Source organism: Chiloscyllium punctatum, chromosome 4 (genome assembly GCF_047496795.1).
Source record: "Chiloscyllium punctatum isolate Juve2018m chromosome 4, sChiPun1.3, whole genome shotgun sequence".
NCBI lineage: Eukaryota > Metazoa > Chordata > Chondrichthyes > Orectolobiformes > Hemiscylliidae > Chiloscyllium > Chiloscyllium punctatum.
This window is the reverse complement of record NC_092742.1, coordinates 19,367,674-19,391,470: the sequence shown is the minus strand read 5'-3', so window position 1 is coordinate 19,391,470 and position 23,797 is coordinate 19,367,674. Positions and strand designations below refer to the sequence as shown.

The 23,797-nt window shown below is 45.1% G+C and overlaps 1 protein-coding gene across 2 annotated transcripts; it reads right to left on the bottom strand.

Moving 5' to 3' along the window:
* Positions 1 to 2,836: 2,836 nt before the first annotated feature.
* vrtn (vertebrae development associated) lies at positions 2,837 to 23,292 on the bottom strand. 2 transcript variants are annotated; one of them, XM_072568215.1, is made up of 3 exons: positions 23,153 to 23,292; positions 10,512 to 10,602; positions 2,837 to 6,537 (listed from the first exon to the last, which is right to left on the bottom strand). In XM_072568215.1, the coding sequence occupies exon 3, from the start codon at positions 6,533 to 6,535 to the stop codon at positions 4,511 to 4,513; it is 2,025 nt and encodes a 674-aa protein (XP_072424316.1). In that variant the 5' UTR covers positions 6,536 to 6,537; positions 10,512 to 10,602; positions 23,153 to 23,292; the 3' UTR covers positions 2,837 to 4,510. The 2 variants fall into 2 exon arrangements, with proteins under 2 accessions (XP_072424316.1, XP_072424315.1); XM_072568214.1 differs by lacking the exon at positions 10,512 to 10,602.
* Between the last annotated feature and the right edge of the window lie 505 nt (positions 23,293 to 23,797).

The window sequence follows — 23,797 nt, the reverse complement described above, 5'->3', positions numbered from 1 at the left end:
CTGAGTGGCCTCTTGCTGCTCCATACCAATTCTGAGTTTCCTGCTCTATCTGTAATCCATCCAAGAATGTGAAACATAGGAGCAGACCATCTAGCACATCAAGCCTGGATCACCATTCAATACGGTCATGACTGACTGATAGTGTTGACTCTTATTTTCCCAATCAATCCCCATTTTCCTTCATTCCCTGACAAAACAGAACTCAATCCATGGATTAGAGTGGTGCTGGAAAAGCACAGTAGGTCAGGCAGCATCCAAGGAGCAGGAAAATCGACGTTTCGGGCAAAAGCCTTTCGCTAGGATGCTGCCTGACCTGCTGCGCTTTTCCAGCACCACTCTAATCCAGACTCTGATCTCCAGCATCTGCAGTCCTCACTTTCACCTAAAACTCAATCCATCGCAAGTATAAAATATGTTCAAGGATGGAGCATTCTCAATCCCCTGGGCAGAGAATTCTTTGAGTGAAAAAGTTTCCCTTTATCCCAATCCTAAATGATTGGCTTCTTATCCTGATGTTGTCCCCCTGCCTTTGGATTTGCTGACCATCAGAAACAATTTCTCAGTGTCTATCCCATCAGATCCCTTTAGGATCTTGTCTATTTCAATGAGATCACCTTTCATTCATCTAAACTCCAAGAAACAGAACTCTAATGTACTTAGTTCTGCTGAGGGAGGGCCTCAGTATCTGTGGTGATGTCTATTGGAGAAGACATTAAACAAATGCCTGCTTAAGGGGTTGGCACCTTCTCAAAAAGTTGGTGATTTCTCCCCTATATTTTGCCCCTCAACCAATATCTCTGTCTAGACACCACACACTGAAAAGAGCTTTGGCAACCGAGGACTTCTGTGCCAGTCTGTGGGAAGGTACAACATTGACTTGCCATTTGTTGGAGAAAGTGAGGACTGCAGATCAGAGCTGAAAATGTGTTGCTGGAAAAGCGCAGCAGGTCAGGCAGCATCCAAGGAACAGGAGAATCGATGTTTCGGGCATGAGCCCTTCTTCAGGAATGAGGAAAGTGTGTCCAGCAGGCTAAGATAAAAGGTAGGGATTTGTTGACCGGGGAGTCCCTTCCATTCTTGTGCTGGCCATTGGAAAGCATTGGATGCGTTTACAGCTTGATGCTTGGCCTGTTGTCCTGAGGCACCTTCCTTTGTCCATCAAGTCCTTTAATGGGACTTGAACCCAGTATTTCTAGCTCAGAGGAAAGAACACTACTTACTTCACTGAAAACTGCTCAACCAACATCATTATGAAAGGTAATGATTATGAAGTCCTTCATCTCACTGTTGCCTGTGGGAACATCCTGTGCACAGAATGATTGCTATATTTCCCATTGTCATGTTTCCTGCATAATCCTTACAAATAGAATTGGAAAGGTGTTGCTTGTTGACATTTGATGTGAACATGACAAGTGAGGCACTAAGTAATGGGGAACTGCTACAAAGTTCTCCAGGGAACTCAGGGCCCTCAACTGCTTATGTTAATTCTGCTGCATGTGTGCACAATGTTTCCTCAGTAAATTTGAGCTCATCCAAACCTCCTCTGCCTGTACAAAACAAGCAACAGGCTTCAGCTATTCACAATCGAGTTCAATGACTTGTGAATGTACAGCTACTACATTTGGTGATGATGCAAATATAGGTAGGAAAATAAATTGTGAAGAAGATCTAAAGGATATTTATTGGTTAAGTGAGTGGGTAAAGACTTGGCAAATGTGGGAAAATGTGAAATCATCCACTTTGCCAGGATTAATAACAAAGCAGCTTATTATTTAAACAGAAGGGGACTCCAAAATACTGCAATACAGAGGGATCTGGGAGTCCCAATATGAGACACATAACTCTAGTACAAAGGTAGGGCAAGTTACCAGGAAGGCAAATGGGAATGTTTCCTTGGAAAGGGAATGAAATATAAAAGTAGGGAATTTTCACTACAGTTGTTTGATGAGAGTTTATTTAAGAAAGCACATAATTATATTAGAAACAGTTGAGGGACTTGATATAGGATGAAGGAGTTTAATTATGAAGACAATTTTGACAGTGTTCACCAGGGTTTAGGATCACTGGAGGCAAGCATGTTGAAAGATTACATCCTGAGGGATCTCGACAGGGTGGAGAAGATGTTTTCCCTTGAGGATCAGGCTGGAACTAGGGAAGAGTTTAAAAATAAGGGAGTTTGTTTTTAAACCAGAGATGTGAATGTTTATCTCTCAGAGGGTGACTAATCTGTACAATTTGCTTTCCCCAGAATGTAGTAGATGCAGGATCATTGAAGATTCTTCAGACAGAGCTCAATAAGATTCTTGAGTGGGGTAGACAACAAAGTGGAGTTGAGGCAACTATCAGCTGTGATCGTATTCAGTGGAAAAGCAGGCTGAAGGGCTCTCCTTGTATGATGATGTGTGTAGTTTCACAGTAATTGCTACCTTTGTTTAAAAGTGACAGGTTAACCAGGACACACAAGTGAATCTGGAGCAGATCGCTGCAGAGCAGCTGCTTTCCTATAGGTGTCGCTGCTCAGCTAGTCTAACCCTCAAAGTTCAGTACCACCACCAGCAGAAGTTTTGAGGTTTTAGCAGACATATTACATTCATTGGAAATAAAATCAGAAAACATGTAAACCTTTGGCAAGCCTTCCAGCATCTGTCCTCGTCCTTATTAAAGCCATTAGGTTCTCTGGCAATCTAATTGTTGTTTCGGTCCTGCAAGTTCAAGAGAAGCAACTTGAACTTCTCCCTCTTCACTTGCCCCCTTTCAGATACTGACGAAGATTTTGATCGTCCTACAATGTATCTCCTCAAGTGGTTCAGTGCCAACTTTATTTCGTAATGCCTGTGTAACATCGTGCAATTTTATGACTTGCAAAGAAATGTATAAATTGTTTTTTTTGATGTTGTGGAAGCAGAATAATTCACAGCCAACATTACAATCAGTGTGCAATAATTACAATCACTCTTCAATTGGTTAATCAGACCGAGAGGATAAAGTTAGAATTAAATAACATGAGGTAGCAACACTAAAGAATTCTGAAGTTTTCAGTACAATAAAATCTAAGGTATTTTAGAAAATAACAGAGTACCGTTAAAGTATTTCAATTACTCTCTCTGTAGCACAAGAGAAATGGGCAACATCACATAGTCCCATCCTCTCATTACAGAGAGATGGCTAATAGAGTGTTTAACCTGAGGGTCACCATCACCTTTGTCTGACAGAGGAACTGAACCTGCTCTACCTGCATCACTAACCAGATAACTGAACTACCTGCAAGGGCAGAAGACAAGATGAATGGCTGTTGCAGTGAGCCAGTATTGGCATAATGGGCTGTTGTAACCATTCTATGCTAACCAGGATAATTCTACAAGTAGTGTTTGTGTGAACCCATGACTGGGCTACAAGTGTCCTGGTACCCTGAGTTATAAAAGCACTGATAAACTGCTAAACCTGAGATGGAACTGCAATTCCTGGACCAAACATAATCTTGACTTTCTCAGTAATGCTGTATGACCAGCTGTAAATTACAACTGCTGGTCATTGAGAAGTAAGTGGAAAGCTCTTGTTGAAGTGTTTAAAGCTGGAAATACTCTGCAAGTCAGACAGCAACTGTCGAGAGTCACAAAGTTCACAGTTTCGGGAGGGCAACGGTAATGCCATGGGGTTTGTAATCCAGAACCCTAGGCTAATATTTCTGTGGGGCATTCCACAATGGTGACATTGGAATTCCAACAAAAATCTGGAGGTGAAAGACATCTTCATTGTGACTATGTAAACCATCGTTGTAAAAACACATCTAGTTCACTCCTTTAGGGAAAGAAATCTGCCATCCTTACCCAGTCTGGCCTCCATGTGACTCCAATATTATTGCTCGCTTTCCCCTTCAATGAGAGATTTGCAATAAATGCTGGCCTAGGGAGCAATACCCAGAACTCATGGGAAAAGGTCAGTGACCTTTCACCAGAACTGGCCAATGATCTGAAACAGTTTAAAGTTACAGGTGCTGCCGAAAGGAGCTGTGCTTTTGAATTCATTCTCATTCCAAATCAGCACTATTCTGTTTCAATGTTGTTTCCAATGTGATGTGAACAATGTGATCTTTAATAGATTTGATCTCCAGATGCAGGTGAACCTGGCTAGACAGCATTTATTACCCATCCCTTGTAGCCCCCTGCTGTCACGATATGTGTAGGACTGGAGGTCAAATATAATGGCCAGATTCACATCACTCAATCCGCTATCTCCCATTCAAATCATCCAGCCATTGAATCTTTAGGGTTGGCATCATAATTCCTCAGCACTTAACCAAAATATCTCATGTCATTTAGCACAGTGTCCTGCAAGGACTTCAGGAATTCCGTGGAAATACCGCAGATGTTATTTGTCTCAAATTGGCAGTTCAAACAGAAAGATTCCTTGGGATTTTGATAGCTCTCCAGTGTTGTGGTGAATGGTATGTGAATGGGACCATTGCCCCCTTGGCATCAGTGGTCAACCGCTCCCCATTGACCTTTAGATCTCAGCAATCCATCAGCATCATCCCATTACTCAGCGCTCGCTTCCACATGTAATACGTTGAGCGGGGCGTCAGGGGGAAGTAGCTGCTGAACTCCCGGAATGTCGGGAAGTTCTTCGACACATAGCGGCGCTGAAGGAAGAGCTTGGCCTTGGCTTTGGAGGCTGCCCCGTGTAAGGTGCCCACGACCAGCGGGTGCTTGACCTGCTCCCGCGGTATCGCACAGTCCGAGACCGTCACGCCACCGGGACTCAGGACTCCCTCCTCCGATTGCGACTGTGCCCGCTCCAAACCCTCGTTGGTTTCGACCGAGATCCCTTCCTTCTGCGGGTGGCTGACCTTCAGCTTGGTCCTCCTGAACGCGGACGAGCTACGCCACCACAGGAAGGTCAGGGCGGATATGGATGGGTACCTCACCCGGAACGTGGACAGGGGGATCTGCCACATCTGCGCCCGCTTCTTGGCTTCCACTGGCCTCACCTTCTGCCAGTAGGAGGCCTTGCCAGCAGCCATCACCCCAGCATGGAGCGAGCTAATTCCGACCCTGCCACTGCGTTCCACCTCACCCCTGACACCGGGCACTAGACCAGACGCACCGATTTCACGACGCTGGGCGGGCAGTGCCCACTGCAGACCCGAATGGGGTAGGGGGCTGCGAGTGTCCAGGTGGCTCATTGCCTCCCTCCTCCAGTTGTAATAGCTGGACCTGGAGACCCAGGGGTAGGTCTTCTTGAAGCTTTTGTAAGGGGGGCACATGTTGAGGAGGACGCACTCCCTGAGGAAACGTTTGGCCAGCTGCTTCGAAGGTGACCGCTGGCCGTTAAAGGGGGCGAGGCCGCTGCCGCAGGCCGCTTTGGAGAGGTCCACGCTCTCACTCTGCAAGGCCTTGGGTGGCAGGGGCTTGCTGTCACCCCGCCCGAGCCCACTGCCCTGGTCAAATCCCCGCTCCCGCCCTGGCCGATGCCCCCCTCCTGGCCCAGTGCCCGCCGTCAGCATCTCGTGCTTCCAGGCATAGTAGGTGGAGCGGGAGATTTCCGGGAAGTGGCTTCGGAACTGCTGCAGGGGTAGGAAGTTGCCTCCACTGAAGGACTCCTGCAGGTAGTGCTTGGCTTCGTAGCGCGTGGCGGCTTTCCGTCGCCGCTCGCGGGATTGCTTCTTCCAGCGGTAGAAGGTACTCTTGGTGATGCTGTATTTCTCCCGGAGCATGGAGTAGGAGATGTCCGGCTCTGCGTTGAGAAGCTCCAGGGTCTTCAGGGGTAGGAGGGTCTCGCCGGCCTCTTGGCCCCTCAGCTCCTGGGCGGGGACCACTGGCGCAAAATACTGGGGCTTGAAGACTGCCTGGGAGAGTGGCTCCCCCGCCCACATGATGTGCAACGTCCGCAGCTCTGACCCAGGGGCCCGGCTCCGGGGACGGATCAGGCGGTTGAAGTAGGGGCGGATCTTCAGGTTGCTCATGGGATAGATGGAGTAAACGTCGCTCTGCAGGACCGACGCCAGGGCGTAGACGTGCCACATGTTGGCGAAGGTGCCCGGGAAGCAGGTCGCCTTGACATCAGCATCAAAGATGGCCTCCAGGATGTCCATGGGCAGGTTCATCTTCTCAGCCGACTCCTCGGTGCACAGTGAGTACCTGGCAGCCTGCAGCATCACCTTGGAATCGATCATGCCCTTCAGGTAGTACTGCTTGTGGAGGACCATCTCCACCATCGTCCTCAGCTGCAGCTCCGTGCTCAGGCTGGTGTCCCCTTTCAGCAGCATGCTGGCTGCCTCAAACAGATGGTTCCCCTCACCCACACAGGCCAACGGCACCATGCCCGCTGGGGCATCCTCAGGGTAGAGAGCTCTCGCCTTGGTGTCCAGCTCAGTTTCTGGGGGCAGCGTTCTCCTGGACAGCAGGGGCACAGGCAAGCTCGATAGCAGCTTATCCACATCCACGGTCACAGCTCGGAGGAAATCAAACTCTGCACATTCGGTGGCTTCCTGCAGTTTACAATGTAAGGCTTCTATCAATTCACTCCTTTGAGGCATTCCTGTGGAAATAAAGCAGAACTCTCACTGCAATGCTCAGTGAAACCACTAGGAGGTGATAACACAGTGGTAATGCCACTCGACCAGCAACACAGAGCCTCAGGCTTGTACTCTGAAAAATAAAGACAAAAATTGCTGGAAAAACTCGGCAGGTCTGACAGCACTGGTGGACAGAAATGTTTCGGGTCCAATGACCCTTCTTCATAACTGGACCTGAAACATTAACTCGCTTGCTACAGATGTCACCTGACCTTTAGATTAGATATGATTAGATTAGATTCCCTACAGTGTACAAACAGGCCCTTCGGCCCAACAAGTCCACACCGACCCGCCGAAGAGTATCCCACCGCAACCCCCATGACTAAAGCACCTAACAACTATGGACAATTTAGCATTGCCAATTCACCTGACCTGCTGAGCTTTTCCAGCAATTATTGCTGTGGTTCTTTACTTCTGGCATCTGCAGTTCTTTGGGGTTTTTTTTCATTTAGTACTCTTAAGAACTTGGGTTCAAATCCTGCCATAGAGATGGTGAAATTTGAGTTTGACATTTAGAAAAATACAAAAACCTGAAATTAAAAAGATAGTTTAATTGCAACCACTGTCAATTGTTGTAAAATCAACTCATCTAGTTTATTAATGTCCCTTAAGGGATGAAATCTGCCATCCTTACCTGGTCAGGCCTGTATGTGACTCCAGACCCACAGCAACGGTGACTGACTCTGAACTGTCCGCTGGGGCAAGTAGAAAATGGCAATAAATGCTGGCTAAGCCAGCGATGCCCATATTCCATGAACGAATTTTAAAAAAGGTAAAAGTTCCTGTTCACTCATTTGGTCTTCAATATATCTGGGCGGGAGAATGGATCAATAAAGAACAAAGAACAAAGAAAATTTACAGCCAGGAACAGGCTCTTTGGCCCTCCAAGCCTGAGCCGATCAAAATGTACTGTCTAAACCTGTCGGTCAATTCCTAAACATCTGTATCCCTCTGCTCCCCACCTACTCAATCATCTATCCAGACTCATCTTAATTGAATCTACCGTGCCTGCCTCTACCTCCTCTGCTGGCAACACGTTCCAAACGCCCACCATCCTCTGTGTAAAGTACTTGCCATGTGTATCCCCCCCTTAAACTTTCCACCTCTCACCTTGAAAGCATGACCTCTCGTTATTGATTCCTTCACCCTGGGGAAAAGCTTGTCTCTATCCATCCTGTCTATACCCTTCATGATTTTGTAAACCTCAATCAGGTCCCCCCTCAATCTCCCTTTTTCTAATGAAAATAAACCTACTCAACCTCTCTTCATAACTAGCACTTTCCATACCAGGCAACATCCTAGCAAACCTTCTCTGCACCCTCTCCAAAGCGTCCACATCCTTTTGGTAATGTGGTGACCAGAACTGTACACTGTAAATGCGGCCAAACCAATGTCTTGTACAATTTTAACATGACTTGCCCAGCTCTTATACACAATACCCTGTCCAATGAAGGCAAGTATACTGTATTGTGTAAACCTGAGTTCGCAGCTGGAGTCCTTCCAGTTGAATAAATGGATTTTAAGTGACTCGTTCCCTCTTAAAACTCTCCCCTAGATTTCTCACCATGATGTTCACATCTCACTAAGAGGTAGCAGCAGCAGGAGGAAAATCAGTCTCTTGAAACTACTCTTTCATTGCATGAGATCATTGCTGACCTGACTGTGGTGTCCCGGATTCATTCATCCCAGTGACCAACCAGCTCATACCCTCTATTTGTCTTTACTTATCCCCCATTCACCACCCTGCCCCCCCACCTCCCCCTTTATCTGCAGCTCCCCCTACACCCACCCTGGTGCTGAAGAAGAGTTACACTGGATACATCAACTTCTCCACCTCCTGATGCTGCCTGGCTTGTGTATTCTTCCAGCCTCCAGCCTGTCCACTTTGGATTCCAGCATTTGCAGTTTTTTCTGGTCTCTGACTGTGGCATCAGCTAACATTCCCCTCATAGAACATAGAAAGGTACAGCACAGAACAGGCCCTCAGGCCCACGATGTTGTGCCAAGATTTAATCCTAATGTCAAATATAGTAACTTACCCTACGTACCCCTCAACTCACTACTATCCATGTGCATGCCCAGCAGTCACTTAAATGTCCCCAATGACTCTGCTTCCACCACCACCGCTGGCAACGCATTCCATGCATTCACTACTCTCTGCATAAAGAACCTACCTCTGACATCTCCTTTATACCTTCCTCCCAATATCTTCAAACTATGACTTCTCGTACCAGTCAATCCTGCCCTGACTCTACCTATTCCTCTCATTATTTTGTACACCTCGATCAGGTCTCCTCTCTTCCTCCTTCTCTCCAGAGAGAAAAGTCCAAGTTTATTCAACCTTTCTTCATACGGCAAGCCCTCCAGTCCAGGCAGCATCCTGGTAAACCTTCTTTGCACCCTCTCCAAAGCCTCTGTATGTTTCCTATAGTAGGGTGACCAGAACTGGACACAATATTCCAAGTGTGGCCTCACCAAGGACTTGTAGAGCTGCAGCAAAACCTCACGGTTCTTAAACTCGATCCCACTATTGATGAAAGCCAAAACACCATATATGTGCTTTCTTAACAACCCGATCCACTTGGGTGGCAACTTTGAGGGGTCTATGTACTTGCACACCCAGATCCCTCTGTTCCTCCACACTGCCAAGAATCCTGTCATTAATCCTATATTCAGCATTCAAATTCAACCTTCCAAAATGCATCACTTCACATTTATCCAGGTTGAACTCCATCTGCCATTTCTCAGCCCTGCTCTGCATCCTGTCTATGTCGCGCTGCAGCCTGCAATAGCCCTCTATACTATCGACGACTTCTCCAACCTTTGTGTCAACTGCAAATTTACTAACCCACCCCTCAACCTCCTCATCCAAGTCATTTATAAAAACTACAAAGAGCAGAGGCCCAAGAACAGAGCCCTGCAGGACCCCACTCAACACTAACCTCCAGGCAGAATACTTTCCATCTACAACCACTCTCTGCCTTCTGTCAGCCAGCCAGTTCTGAATCCAGATAGCCAAATCTCCCTGTATCCCATACTTCCTGACTTTATGAATGAGCCTACCATGGGGAACCCTATCAAATGCCTTGCTAAAATCCATATACACACATCCACTGCTCGACCTTCGTCAACCTGTCTTGACACCTCCTCAAAGAACTCAATAAGATTTGTGAGGCATGGGGGATCTAAGATGGCGGTGATCTGAGAAGATCACACTGCAGAGCTTCGCATTCGCAGCAGGAGCAGGACGGTCTTTTAACCCACCCAACCCAGGTCATCAGGATTTCTTGGGGCGTTGGAAAGATTGTGGAGCCCCAAGAAACATTTAAAAATTGACTTACCTGTATTTTCCGCTGTCCAGAAATGCCTAAAAAGGGAGGAGGAGCATCTGAGGCCAGGCCTGCAACTCAGCCTGCAGCAGCCTCAGAGCCGATTACTCTCCAGGACCTGGTGAACCAGCTCTCAAAATCTCATGAGATGTTGGGGTATTTATTCCCTTTTTTTAATAAAAGAATTTTTAAAATTCATATTCATATTCTATGGGGTGTTTATTCTTTTTAGCTTGTGCTTGCGATGCGGCTCTAGCTGGGAGAAGTGAAGGTGGTTGAGATGGTTAGATGCCTATTTATGGGCAGTTCAGGATGGGTAGTTGCCCCCTCCGGGCAGGGGGTGAGTTCCCCTACTCAGTGCTATTGGCGCTTTATATGTTGGTTTGTTTTCTGGTTTTTGTTGTTTTTAATTTTTAATAATTTTGTATGTTTGCTAAATGTAGTGATTTTAGTTTATGTAGTTTTTATATTTGGTGGACCATGTGACACTAAGGCTCAGCAATTTGTGGTTCGGGTCCTCCTCTCTGGAATTTAAGTGTAATTGCAGAAGATTATGGCTAATGATTTGATTAAATGATGTACCTGGAATATCAAGGGAAGTCACTCACCAATTAAGAGGAAGAGGTGCTCTTGAGTCTTGGAAAGGAGAAGGTGGATATTGCTTTGTTACAGGAGACACATTTGGATGACAAGGACCACCTGAAATTACAGCAGAATGGCTTTGACTGAGTTTATTTTTCATCATTTAATACCAGAAGTAGGGGAGTGGCTATATTGGTTAGGAAAAATCTCTCATTTAAGTTGTTGGAATGTGTTAAAGACACATATGGGAGGTTTGTAATTCTTAAAGCCTTGATACATGGGGAAGAATATGGCATTTTAAATGTTTATTGTCCCCCAGCTCATCCTCTTAAATTCTTGGTGGATGATTTTTCTAAACTGATAAGTCTCAAGTCTCGGCACATCATTATTGGGGGAGATTTTAACTGCCTTATGGACGCCACAGTAGACAGGTTGCCTAAAGGTCCCTCAATACCCTCTGCACAAACTAAACAGTTATTGAGTTTGTGTGGGGAATTAGGATTGGTGGACGTCTGGAGGAGTCTCCACCCTACAGGTAGGGGTTTCACGTTTTTTTCCAATCCGCATAGATGTCACATGAGGATTGATGTTTTTCTGACCCCTGCGGTAACCCTGGATCTGGTGGCATCCTGTACGATTGGGAATATTGCCATCTCTGATCATGCTCCAGTGTACCTCATGGTTAAAATTAAGGATCTTACAGTGGATTCAAGGTACTGGCGAATGGACCCCTTTATTCTCATGGACAGCAAGTTTGTGGAGTATTTCTCTAGGGAATTTCGGGCATTCCTAGACATCAACATAGGCTCGGTTGATAGCTCATCTGTTCTCTGGGAAACTGTCAAAGCTTATGCCAGAGGGTTAGTTATTTCATATTCCACAAGTAGGAAGCAGTAGAAGGGTGACCAGCAACGTCTCCTTGAAGCACGGTTGAAGGCAGCCGAGAAGGCCTATTTTGACAGACCCTCGTTGGTCAAACTACAGAGGATTATGGCACTGTGGTCTGCACTAAATTCTCTGCTCACGCAGACAGCAAAGAAGGAGCTGGCTTTTACAAAGCAAAGGTTATACGAGCATGGTGACAAGGCAGGCAAATACTTAGCATACCTTGCCAGAAAGAGAAGTGCCCCACAAACCATTACAGCGATTAGGGAAGGGTCTGGGAACCTAACATGTGATTCTAAAAAGATTAATGTGGTGTTTCAGAGATTCTACTCTAAATTACATCAGTCCTGAGAATTGTGAGGAGGGGCAGACCAAAATGGAATCCTTTTTTAGAGATCTGAAGCTCCCAGGTGTGACTCCCGAACAACAGTCCTTTCTCAATGCCCCATTATCAGAGCAAGAAGTGCAGGAAGCTGTGAGGCAGCTTCAGAGTGGAAAGTCGCCCGGTCCTGATGGACTTCCCAGTGAATTCTATAAGGAATTTATAAGTATACTGTCAGGCCCGATCCTGAATATGTTTAATGATTCATACAGTTATGTTTGTCTCCCACCATCTCAGAGAGGCCAATATTTCACTTATCCTTAAAAAAGGGAGTGATCCAGAAGACTGTGCTTCATACAGGCCCATCTCGCTCTTAAATGTGGACTTTAAGATCCTCTCTAAGGCTCTTGCGTTAAGGCTGGAGACTGTGTTACCTTCTATTATTAAAGAGGATCAGACAGGCTTCATAAAGGGTTGCAGATCCTCCAATAACGTTAGGAGGCTGCTTAACATAATTCAAGCATGCCAACACCAGTCAATACAGGGATTGGTGATTTCTTTAGATGCAGAGAAGGCATTTGACCGAGTTGAGTGGCCGTACCTTTTCTATACTCTAGACCGGTTTGGTCTGGGCGAAGTTTACATAAGATGGGTAAAGGTTCTCTACAGTGTACCTCTCGCTGTGGTCATTACCAACGGGATACGATAAAGCAATTTTAGTATATCTAGGGGCAGCCAGCAGAGCTGTCTCCTTTCACCATTACTTTTTACGTTGGTGATTGAACTGTTGGCAAAGGCCATTCATGGGGATCTCAATATATCAGCTCCAGAAGTGGGGTCAAAATTACATAAGATCTCGCTGTATGCAGATGATGTTCTAATTTTCTTGACAAATCCAGCAGCTTCAGTGCCTTGCCTGATACAATGCATTCACGCGTTTGGCGCTTTTTCAGGGTATAAGATTAATTTTGCTAAATCAGAAGCTAAAAGCCAATTTTACTCAATTATTTGAAAAATTAAACAAGATCTCCAAAGATGGGAGGCACTTCCAGTCTCATTGTTGGGTCGGATAGCGTTTATTAAGATGAATATTCTCCCTCGTTTGCTATACCCTATACGGATGCTCCCCCTGATTTTCAATAAACAAACACTCAGGAGACTGAACAATTGGTTCAGCTCCTTTATCTGGCACCATAAACGGCCCCTCATTAAATTAGCCAAACTGCAGTTGCCTCACAGATTGGGGTGAGTGGATCTTCCTGACATTAAAAATGACCAATTAAGCTCGCTTTTGACCTATGTGAGTGATTGGGTTTGTGGGGACCCTCTTTCAATATGGCGAGATATCGAAGTCTCCCATGCAAGGTGCCCCCTTACCAGTTTGCTGTTTTTGGACAAGGTGAGGACAGTTAGGGAATATTGCCATAACCCAATAGTCATCAATACTGTTAAAGCATGGAGGGCAATTCAGCAGAGGAAAGGTAATATTGGCAAAACATCTTTGTTTACACCTTTAGTGGGTATGCCGAGTTTTCAACCAGGTATGATAGATTCAGGATTTAAATGTTGGGCAGCTAGGGGTATATCTTGCATGGGTGGTTTATTTGAGGGAGATGTAATGATGTCCTTCGATCAGTTGGTACGGAAGTACGAGTTACCTAATAGAGACCTCTTTCGTTTTTTTTCAAGTTAGGGATTTTATTCAAAAAAAGACCACACTTTTGACTGATCCCTACAAATCCGACATAGAAAGAGGGGTACTAAGGGCCAAGAGTACACTCTCTGTCAGTACTCTATATCACCAATTGGAGGTGCCACCTCAGATGAGTCTGATCAACTCTGCAAGATGTGGGAAAGAGAGCTGGGTGTTGAATTTTCTTCAGAGGCATGGGAGGATATTTGAGAGAATGCAAGGAAGATATCAATTTGCAATAGGACCCATGCTTTACAGTTGAAGATTCTCCACAGGGTCCACTTAGCCCCAGACCGTTTGTCAAAATTTAAACCAGGGGTATCTTCAGCATGTCCCAAGTGCAAGGTCTGTACGGGTACTCTTACCCATTGTCTTTGGTCTTGTGACAGGCTTCAAACATATTGGAGCGCTGTGGTGGGTGCAATGGAGAGGATTTTAGGTGTAGGGGTGGAGAAGGACCCTATTTCGCTCCTTTTGGGCCTACCCATTGTATTTCCTGCAGACCCGCAGAAGGCAAAACTTTTCAATATTCTTACATTCTGTGCAAGGAAGAATATCTTGCTAGGTTGGATATCAGAAAACCCCCCCCAGGCCTGTCGGGTTGGCGGAAGATTGTTATGGAGCATATTCCCCTGGATTTTCTCATAAATATGGTACACCACAAAACTGGGAATTTTGACAAGACATGGCAACCCTTTTTGAAATACCTGGACACAGATTTATCTGCCACACTAACAAGGGCTTTTATATAGCCGTAACGACTGTGTTTCGTGAGTCCAATATCCAGGGAGGAGGAACTGTGAATGTATGAGTGTTTTGTTTGGCTGGGCTGAGTTATTACAATTTATTTGTTTGTTATTAGGTATTTATTTAGTTAGTTAAATAGCTAGTTTAGGTTTTTTTTATTTTAGACTTCTCTATATATGTTTATACATTCGTATAGGAGGGTGGGCTGGGGAAATTTTTTTATTATTTGGGTTTAGTTTTGTACTATTTTTGTACTGTTTTGAATTGCATTGTTTTGTATTTGTTGTAATATTTAAAAATCCATTTGTTCTTAATAAAAATATATTATAAAAAAAAGATTTGTGAGGCATGACCTGCCCCTCACAAAGCCATGCTGACTACCTTTAATCACACTATGCTTTGCCAAATAGTCATAAATCCTATCCCTCAGAATTCTTTCCACAACTTTGCTGACCACAGACATAAAACTGACTGGTCTGTAATTGCCAGGGATTCCCCTATTCCTTGTTTCATGAGACAGTCTCAGACCAGAGGGTTGTCTCAGAATAAATGGATGCCAATTTAAAACTGACATGAGGAGGAATTTCTTCTCTCATAGAGGGCAGTTGGGGCAGAGTATCTGTGTGTATTTAAGACTGAGATAGATGGATTCTTGATCAGTAGGGGAATCATGTGTTACAGGGAAAGGATAGGAAAATGGACGTGAGGAACCTCAGACCAGCCACTAAACGGCAGAGCTGGCTCAAGGAGCCAAATGGCCTTCTCGTGTTCCTATTTCCTAAGTAAAACTGTAGACAGTGCTCCAGATATGGCCTTATCAATGAATCCCAAGTTTTATACACTCCATTCCCCTTGTAATAAACAACATTCCACTTGACTTCATAAGTCAATGCGCTTGCAAATTAATTTCTCTTGAATGAGCTGCCAGAGCAAGTGGTGGAGGCTGGTACAATTGCAACATTTGGATGGGTATATGAATAGGAAGGGTTTGGAGAGATATGGGCCGGGTGCTGGCAGGTGGAACTAGATTGGGTTGGGATATCTGGTCGGCATGGACGGGTTGGACCGAAGGGTCTGTTTCCGTGCTGTACATCTCTATGACTCTATGACTCTAAGTCACATACCAGGGAAATCAGATTACTCTGTACCTTAAGTTCTGCAGCTTTCTCCATTTCATAAGGGCCACCATGGTGAATTGAATTGAATTGATTTTGTGTATTGGTAATGTCACTTTACTAGCCATCTAGAGGTCTAGGCTGAAATATTTGGGACGTGAATTCAAATCTTGTGGGATTTTAGTTCAATTATCAAACCTGGATTTGAAAACTGTCTCAATAATGATCTCAGTGAACAGTTGTGACAAGTCATCTGGCTCATTAATATCCTTAGGGGAGGAAATCTGCCCTCCTCACTTATCTGGCCTATACGTGACTCCAAACCCACAGCAATGTGCCCACAAGTCAGTGATGTTTCACTGCCCTGTGAAATGTTCAAGCAAGCCAATCAGTTCAAGGGCAATTAGGGTTGTATTGCCAGTGCTGGTCTTGACAGCAGCACCCACATCCCATGAAAGAATAAAAGTGAGTAAGTTGCTGATTTTCTGTTGTTCCTGCCAAAGTTTAACTTAGATAAATGTGAGGTACTGCATTTTAGAAAGGCAAATCAAGGCAGGACGTTTACACTTAATGGCAAGATCCTGGGAAATGTTGAACAAAGAGACCTTGCAGTGCAGGTTCATAGCTCCTTGAAAGTGGAGTCTAAGGTAGACGGGATAGTGAAGAAGGTGGTTAGTATGCTTTCCTTTATTGGTTAGAGCATTGAGTACAGGAGTTGGGAGGTCATATTGCAGCTGTACAGGACATTGGTTAGGCCACTTTTGGAATACCACATGCAATTCTGGTGTCCGTGCCGTAGGAGGGATATTGTGAAACTTGAAAGGGTTCAGAAAGGATTTACAAGGATGTTGCCAGGATTGGAGGGTTTGTCCTATAGGGAGAGGCTAAATAGGTTGAGGCTGTTTTCCCTGGAGTGTTGGAGGCTGAGTGGTGACCTTATAGAGGTTTATAAAATCATGAGGGGCATGGGTAGGGTAAATAGACAAGGTCCTTTCCAAAACTAGAAGGCATAGGTTTTAGGTGAAAGGGGAAAGATTTAAAAGGGGAAACTTCTTTCTCACAGAGGGTGGTGTGTGTATGGAATGAGCAGCCAGAGGAAGTGGTGGAGACTGGTACAATTACAACATTTTTAAAAGGCACCTGGATGGGTATATGAATAGCAAGGTTTCGAGCGATATGGGCCAAATGCTGGCAAATGGGACGAGACTTATTTAGAAAAATATCTGGCTGGTATGGAAGAGTTGGATTCTGGATTAGTGGTGCTGGAAGAGCACAGCAGTTCAGGCAGCATCCGAGGAGCAGTAAAATCGATGTTTCGGGCAAAAGCCCTTCATCAGGAATACAGGCAGAGAGCCTGAAGGGTGGAGAGACAAGTGAGAGGAGGGTGGGGTGGGGAGAAAGTAGCAAGGATGCCTGCCTTGAAGAAGTTTTCCTCCTCTCACTACAAGAGGTTATCCTCCTCTCTCTACAAGAATCTCTATGCTACTTTCTCCCCACCCCACCCTCCTCTCACTTGTCTCTCCACCCTTCAGGCTCTCTGCCTGTATTCCTGATGAAGGGCTTTTGCCCGAAACATCGATTTTACTGCTCCTCGGATGCTGCCTGAACTGCTGTGCTCTTCCAGCACCACTAATCCAGAATCTGGTTTCCAGCATTTGCAGTCATTGTTTTTACCATGGAAGAGTTGGACCAAAGGGTCTGTTTCCATGCTGTACATCTCTATGACTCTATAAGTGAACAAGTTTGATATCTTCCCAGATTAGACTACACGAGGTAGCTCAGTGGTTAGCACTGCTGCCTCACGGAACCAGGGACCCAGGTTTGATTCCTGCCTTGGGTGACTGCGTGGAGTTTGCATATTCTCCTTGTGCCGATATCGGTTTCTGCAGGTGCTCTGGTTTCCTCCACAAGGCAAAGATGCAAAGTTAAATTGCCCATAGTGTCCAGGGATATGTAGGCTAGGTGGATTAGCCATGGGAAGTGCAGGGTTATAGGGGTAGGGTGGGTCTGAGTGGGATGCTCTTCACAGGGTCCATATGGACTTGATGGGCTGAATGGCTTAATTCCATGCTGTAGGGATTCGATGATCTGTCGCGTTCCCTGTGTCTCTCCACTTGTTGTAGCTTCCCAGCCAAAACAAGGCTATGCCTGAGCTCTGCTCCCAGTTAGCTAACCAATCCTCCCTCCATAATGATATGGTACCCTCCGCACTGTGAGCTCTTATTTTGTGTCGTAACCTTTGAGGTGGTACCTTGTCAAACACCTTTTGGAAATCCAAGTACACCATATACAGTATGTACATTTCCTTTAAACTATGCTAGTGTTACTTCCTCAAAGTAACTTTCGTCAACCTGTGCAATAATGGATTCCAACATTTTCCCAATCATAGATGTTAAAATAACTGGACTGTAATTTCCTGAAGGAAGAAGGATTTTACCTTCAGTGAGTGGCAATGACCTGAAAGATGCTGTCTACCATGGAGCTGGAATGGCAGATGATCAAAGATTTCACAAGGAAATTGGATTGGCACGTGGGAGAATAAAAGACATCGAGTCATAGAGATGTACAGCACGGAAACAGACCCTTTGGTCCAACTCATTAATGCCAACCAGATATTCCAACCCAATCTAGTCCCATTTGCCAGCACTTGGCCCGTATCCCTTTAAACCCTTCCTATTCATATCACCATCCTTTTTAAAAGATGCCTTTTAAATGCTACAATTGTACCAGCCTCCACCACTTCCTCTGGCTGCTCATTCCATACACACACCACCCTTTGCGTGAAAAAATTGCCCCTTAGGTCCCTTTTATGCCCACTAGTTCTGGACTCACCCACCCCAGGGAAAAGACCATGTCTATTTCGGCTCTTCAAACCTGCCCTATCATTCTATATGATAATGATTGATCATCCAACTTAGTACCCAATTCTTGCTTTCTCCCCATACCCTTTGAGCCCTTTCTCCTTAAGAACCATATCTAATTCCTTCTGAAAAACATCCAATGTTTTGGCCTTGACTGCTTTCTGTGCCAGAGAATTCCATAACTAGGAGAAAGTGACGACTGCAGATGCTGGAATGTCAGAGCCGAAAAGTGTGGTGCTGGAAAAAGCATAGCAGGTCAGGCATCATCCAAGGAACAGGAAAGTTAACATTTCGGAAAGGTGGAGATGGGAAGGGGTTAAGAGATAAATAGGGGTGTGGTAGTGGGGGGAAGATAGGTGGGAGGTAATTATGATAGGTCAGTGGGGAGGGTGGAGCGGATAGATGGAAGGAAAATGGACAGGTAGGACAGGCCAAGAGGATGGTGACGAGTTGGAGGGTTGGATCTGGGATGAAATTGGGGTGGGGGGAGAGTTGGAAACTGGTGAAGTCAAGTTGATGCCGTGTGGTTGTAGGGTCCTGAGGCGGAAGATGAGGCGTTCTTACTCCAAGGTCAACGGGTGGCTTTGATTTGATGGTAGAGGTGGTCCAGGATTTGCATGTCCTTGGGGGACTGGGAGGGGAAGTTGAAGTGGTTGGCCACAGGGCAGTGGGGTTGGTTGGTGCGTGCAGACCAGAGATGTTTCCAGAATCGCTCTGTGAGTTGGTGTCCTGTCTTCCAGACGTAGAGGAGACCACATTGAGAACAGTCAATGAGGTGGGAGGGTGTGCAGGAAAATCTCACCCCGCCCTGGGTGAAGAAATTTCTCATCTCAGTCCTACGCGAGACTCCTCCATCAAGAACATCCTTCCTGCATTTACTCTGTCTATAATCCTGTTAGAATTTTATAAGTTTCTATGAATTATAGAATTGTAGAATCACTACAGTATGGAAGCAGGCCATTCGGCCCACACAGATCCTGCAAAGAGCATCCCACTCAGACCCACCCCCTTATCCTGAAACTCTGCATTTCCCATGGCTAATCCACATAGGCTGCACTACCTTGGACACCATGTGCAATTTAGCATGGCCATTCCACCTAACCAGCACATCTTTGTAAATCTCCTCATTTGTCCTAATTCTTTCCCTAATAGTGAGCATGCAGGTCACTCACAGAAATTGGCAGAGGAGCTATGGGCTCTCTTTTGAGGTTAGTTTGCTCTGAAAATTGCATATTTATTACATTAAACAAAAGTTTGTGATGTGCATTAACTTTTTTAAAAACTGATTAGCATTTGCATTTATTTGAAAAAAAAGTGTCAAAATTAAGAGGTGAAATGGCTACAAAGAAGAAAATAAGTGAAAATGAGATTCAGGAAGGTCAAAAAGAGGTTGATTTGTTCATATTCATCCCATACATCCAGCCTGCCATGTGTTGTATATGGCATGAAAACTTTGCCAACATGAAAACATTAAATCTTGAAATGCTTTTGATGAAAAAACGTATTATCTTTGCCAAAGTTTATATCTGTTTAAATGTTTCCACACTGTAAGTAATCTAATCTAATCTAAAGAAGAAGTTGCTGGAAAAGCTCAGCAGGTCTGGCAGTACCTCTATGGAGGAAACAGAGTTTCGGGTTGAGTGACCCTTCCTCAGAACAGACCCGAAACGTTAACTCTGATTTCTCCCCAGTGGTGCTGCCAGACCTGCCGAGCTTTTCCAGCAATTTCTGTTTTTCTTTCTGATTTGCAGCACCTGCAGTTCTTTTGGTTTTTATTACATCTGTTTATTTTTCTTACTGACATGGGTATTTCCGTAACAGCACTGCGGTGTTTCAGATTTTGCTCTTATGACTGACTATTTTTTAAAACTCATTCTTATTGAGGTTGCTGACTCTTGTGTTATACTGAGACCCCCACCTTGTCAGTTCTGATGGTTCCACAGTCCCATTCTGAATCACTATCTATTCCAGACTTTCACACTTCAACTGCAGAATGCCAGCTGATAGACGTTGGGAGATAAGATCAGTGGCTGTGGAGATATTCCCCTGTACAGTCTGCTTATTCAAGCTCCTTTTTATATTAACATTCAGCAGTATGGCCAATATACAACTCCTGTACAGCCACTGACAAAATATAAGAAAACATATTTGACAGCTTCCATTGGACAGGATGACACTCCAGAGAAGTAAAAGCATCTTCTCAATGTCTACGGTTATACTTGAAGACAGGATATTTGGGTGAGGTGTTAAGGCATGCAGTTGAGCACTAATGCAATGTACATCATCACCTTCAGGAGTGGGAGGGAGAGGGAAACATCTTTCTTTACATGTATAGAAATTAAAGCTGGATTTTAAAAAAATCTGTCTTGTCTGGGTGCTGCAGCTGCTCAGTATATTATTCATTTAACCTCTGCAACTGGAGTAACAGCTCAAGCTTATCTTCCATTCCGTATAAGGTACCCCCGCTATAAAAAAAGGTACCCACTATTTAAGCCTGAATCTAATTTAAGTCCCAGTGCTAATATAGGTGGTGGCTTCTACTGGTTTTGACAAAATTCAGTGCTTGGTTACAGGGAAATCATGTAGAAACGGAGCATTTAAAATTTGTAATTCTGTTCACATACATCCTTTCAGCCCTGAACTAACTAACCAGCAGTTCCTGGGCCCTGCTACATTCCAGACTGTTTTCCCTGTAGCATCGGCGGCTGAGGGGTGACCTTATAGAGGTTTATAAAATCATAAGGAGCATGGACAGGATAAATAGAGAAAGTCTTTTCCCTGGAGTGGGCAAGTCCAGAACTAGTGGGCAGCACGGTGGCTCGGTGGTTAGCAGTGCTGCCTCACAGCACCATAGACCCGGGTTCAATTCCCGCCTCGGGCAACTGACTATGTGGAGTTTGGACATTCTCCCCGTGTCTGCGTGGGTTTACTCCGGGTGCTCTGGTTTCCTCCCACAGTCCAAAGATGTGCAGGTTAGGGGAATTGGCTAGGTTAAGTGTTAGGTGGATTAGTCAGGGGTAAATAAATGGGGTGGGTTTCTCTTTGGAGGGTTGGTGTGGAATTGTTGGGCCAAAGGGCCTGTTTCCACACTGTAGGTATCCAATCTAATCTAGTGGGCATAGGTTTAGGGTGAGGGGGAAAGATATAAAAGAGACCTAAAGGACAACTTTTTCATGTAGAGGCTTGTGTGTGTATGGAATGAGCTGCCAGAGGAAGTGGTAGAGGCTAGTACAATTACAAAATTTAAAAGGTATCTGGATGGGTTTATGAATAGGAAGGATTTATGTAGAGGGATCTGGGGCAAATACTGGCAAATGGGACTAGATTAACTGAGGATATCTGGCTGGCATGGATGAGTTGGAACGAAGGGTCTGTTTCCATTGACTCTACAACTCAACAACTCAGCTCCCTGCCACCTACATGCTCTAAGCCCAAACCACCATCACCCTGACCATATCTCAAACAACAGTATAATCCCAAAGTGGAAAGTAATCAAGACCAAAATATAAAGAGAATGGGACTCTCAAGCTTGGTTAGAGGAAGGGTTTTGAAGGGAAAAGAGAGCTGGAGATGCTGAGATTTTTAGGAAAGGCATTGTAGGTTGAAGCTTGACCATTCGTAGAGTCATAGAGATGTACTCAGGGGTGAGGTGACTGAAATAGAGGGAGTGCAAAGAGATCAGAGGGTCCTTGAAGGGTTGTGGGGACACAGAGATGGGGAAGGGACAAGGCAGTAAAGACAGTTGAATTAATTGGTGAGAATTTTGAAAACAGGACCTTGATGGAAGCAGACACTCTGCTGGGCCCCACATCATTCAAGGAGTTTTCAAGGACTTCTCTCCCTAAAGTTTGTCTCCCCATGTTTAGATCGCTTTCCCCAATTGCTGATTGTTTGAAGTTCTATCTGCTCTCTCCACCACAGAGCTTTCATAGTGGCTCAATGGTTAGTACTGCTGCCTCACAGCGCTGGGACCCAAGTTCGATCCCACCCTCAGGCGACTGTGTGGAGTTTGCACATTCTCCCCGTGTCTGCATGGGTTTCCTCCTACAGGCAAGGTGGACTGGCCATGCTAAATTGCCCATAGTGTGCAGGGATGTGTAGGTTGGTTGTGGGAAATGTAAGATTATAGGGATAGGGTGGGATGCACTTTGGAGGGTCGGTGTCGACTCGATGGGCCGAATGACCTGCTTCCACGCTGTAGGGATTCGCTGTTAGGGGTGTTATAACCTGCCTCTGGATTTAATTCCTTCGAGGAGCTGACGTAAAACACAAGATTCGCGTTTCCATTTTTATTTCCAAGCCATGGAAGATTTATAAAAATTCGTGGCAGCGTGTTGATACTAACGTGGGATGAGCTGCACAGTCCCCACAAGCTGGTCTCCCCTTCCCTCCCTGTTTTTGTTTTCTCTTCCAGCCTCAAGATTCCGGAAACGTAAGAAAGGGTTAAACCAGAAACACAAATGCAACTGCAAGTTACATTCTGCGATTCGTTAGAATCCCAGTGGCGGAACAAATCTGAATGTCGTTTACTTGTAAACTCCAGAGATGGAATGAATCAGTGAAACAGTTCATTTTGTTTTCAAATATGAAGTGGATTTATGCAATTACTTTTTCTTTGCCCCAAAACTCAAACACCGAAGCTGGGGATTGGCAGTATTACAAACCCACTCTGGGGGAAATAAATACAAATACTGCAGTCGATGAATGAAAAGGATCGGCTCCAGTTCCCCAGACACATGCACAGTGCAGTGGCTGATGTGTCTGTTTTAGACACAACCCTATTCTTAAATTAAAACATTCCAAAGCCACAGAAACCTCTCTTCTGAGATTCCGGAAAACAAGGGAACCGTATATAATGTTTGAAACAAAAAAACAACTTCGCAGGCAAGTGTTTACCAAACACTCCCACATTTTCCTCCCTTTTGTTCAGTTTAAACCAATGTTGAAACTCTCCAGGCGTTTTTCCCATCACACCACAACACTTTACCATTGTTGTTTCTCGTAGTCTTCAACAACAACAAAAAAAGTAAATAATGATGCTCACCTCAGATGAATCAACTCCCAGATAAACTTTAAACTGGATTTGGTTCCCAAAGTCCTGTGCTGTCTCTTTCTGGCTGGTTTTAAGTTTATTTGTTGACCCCCGTCAGTGCCAAATTGAGACTGAAGTGAGGAGTCCCAATTCTGGAGGCTGCCAGTTTAATGAGGGGATGAGAAAGAGATCAGAGCTGTGTCAAACCCCACCCCCTCAAGGATGTAGTCGCTCTCCCCCCCCCAACCCCTCCCCGTCCTTGGGATGAAAGGATTCCTCAGTCTGATGATAGGTCAATTCCAATGGTAGGTGATAATGAGGATTGTCACTGATGCACTAGTCAGCCAGAGACCCAAGTGCTTTCGACTGGCCCTGCTCCAGTATCCTGCAAGGACTCTTCATTAGCCTAAAGAAGGGCTGTTGGTGCCTGCATCATACCACTCAAGAAAAAGCACAGAGGATACTGCCAGACCTCACTGGCATGTTAGGAAAGAGGGCATACTGTATGTGTCTGTCTGTCAGTGGCAGGAGCAGTCAGATTGTGAGATCCATCAGTCATTTTGAGTGTCTGTTATATTTGTTTTTGGGATGTGGGTGTTGCTGCTTGGGCCAGCATTTATTACCCACCCTGAATTGCCCCTTGATCTGAGTGTCTTG

Bases quoted from the DNA above. Each gene is read 5' to 3' on its own strand.
- vrtn (XM_072568215.1), bottom strand. From the start codon at position 6,535: ATGCCTCAAAGGAGTGAATTGATAGAAGCCTTACATTGTAAACTGCAG.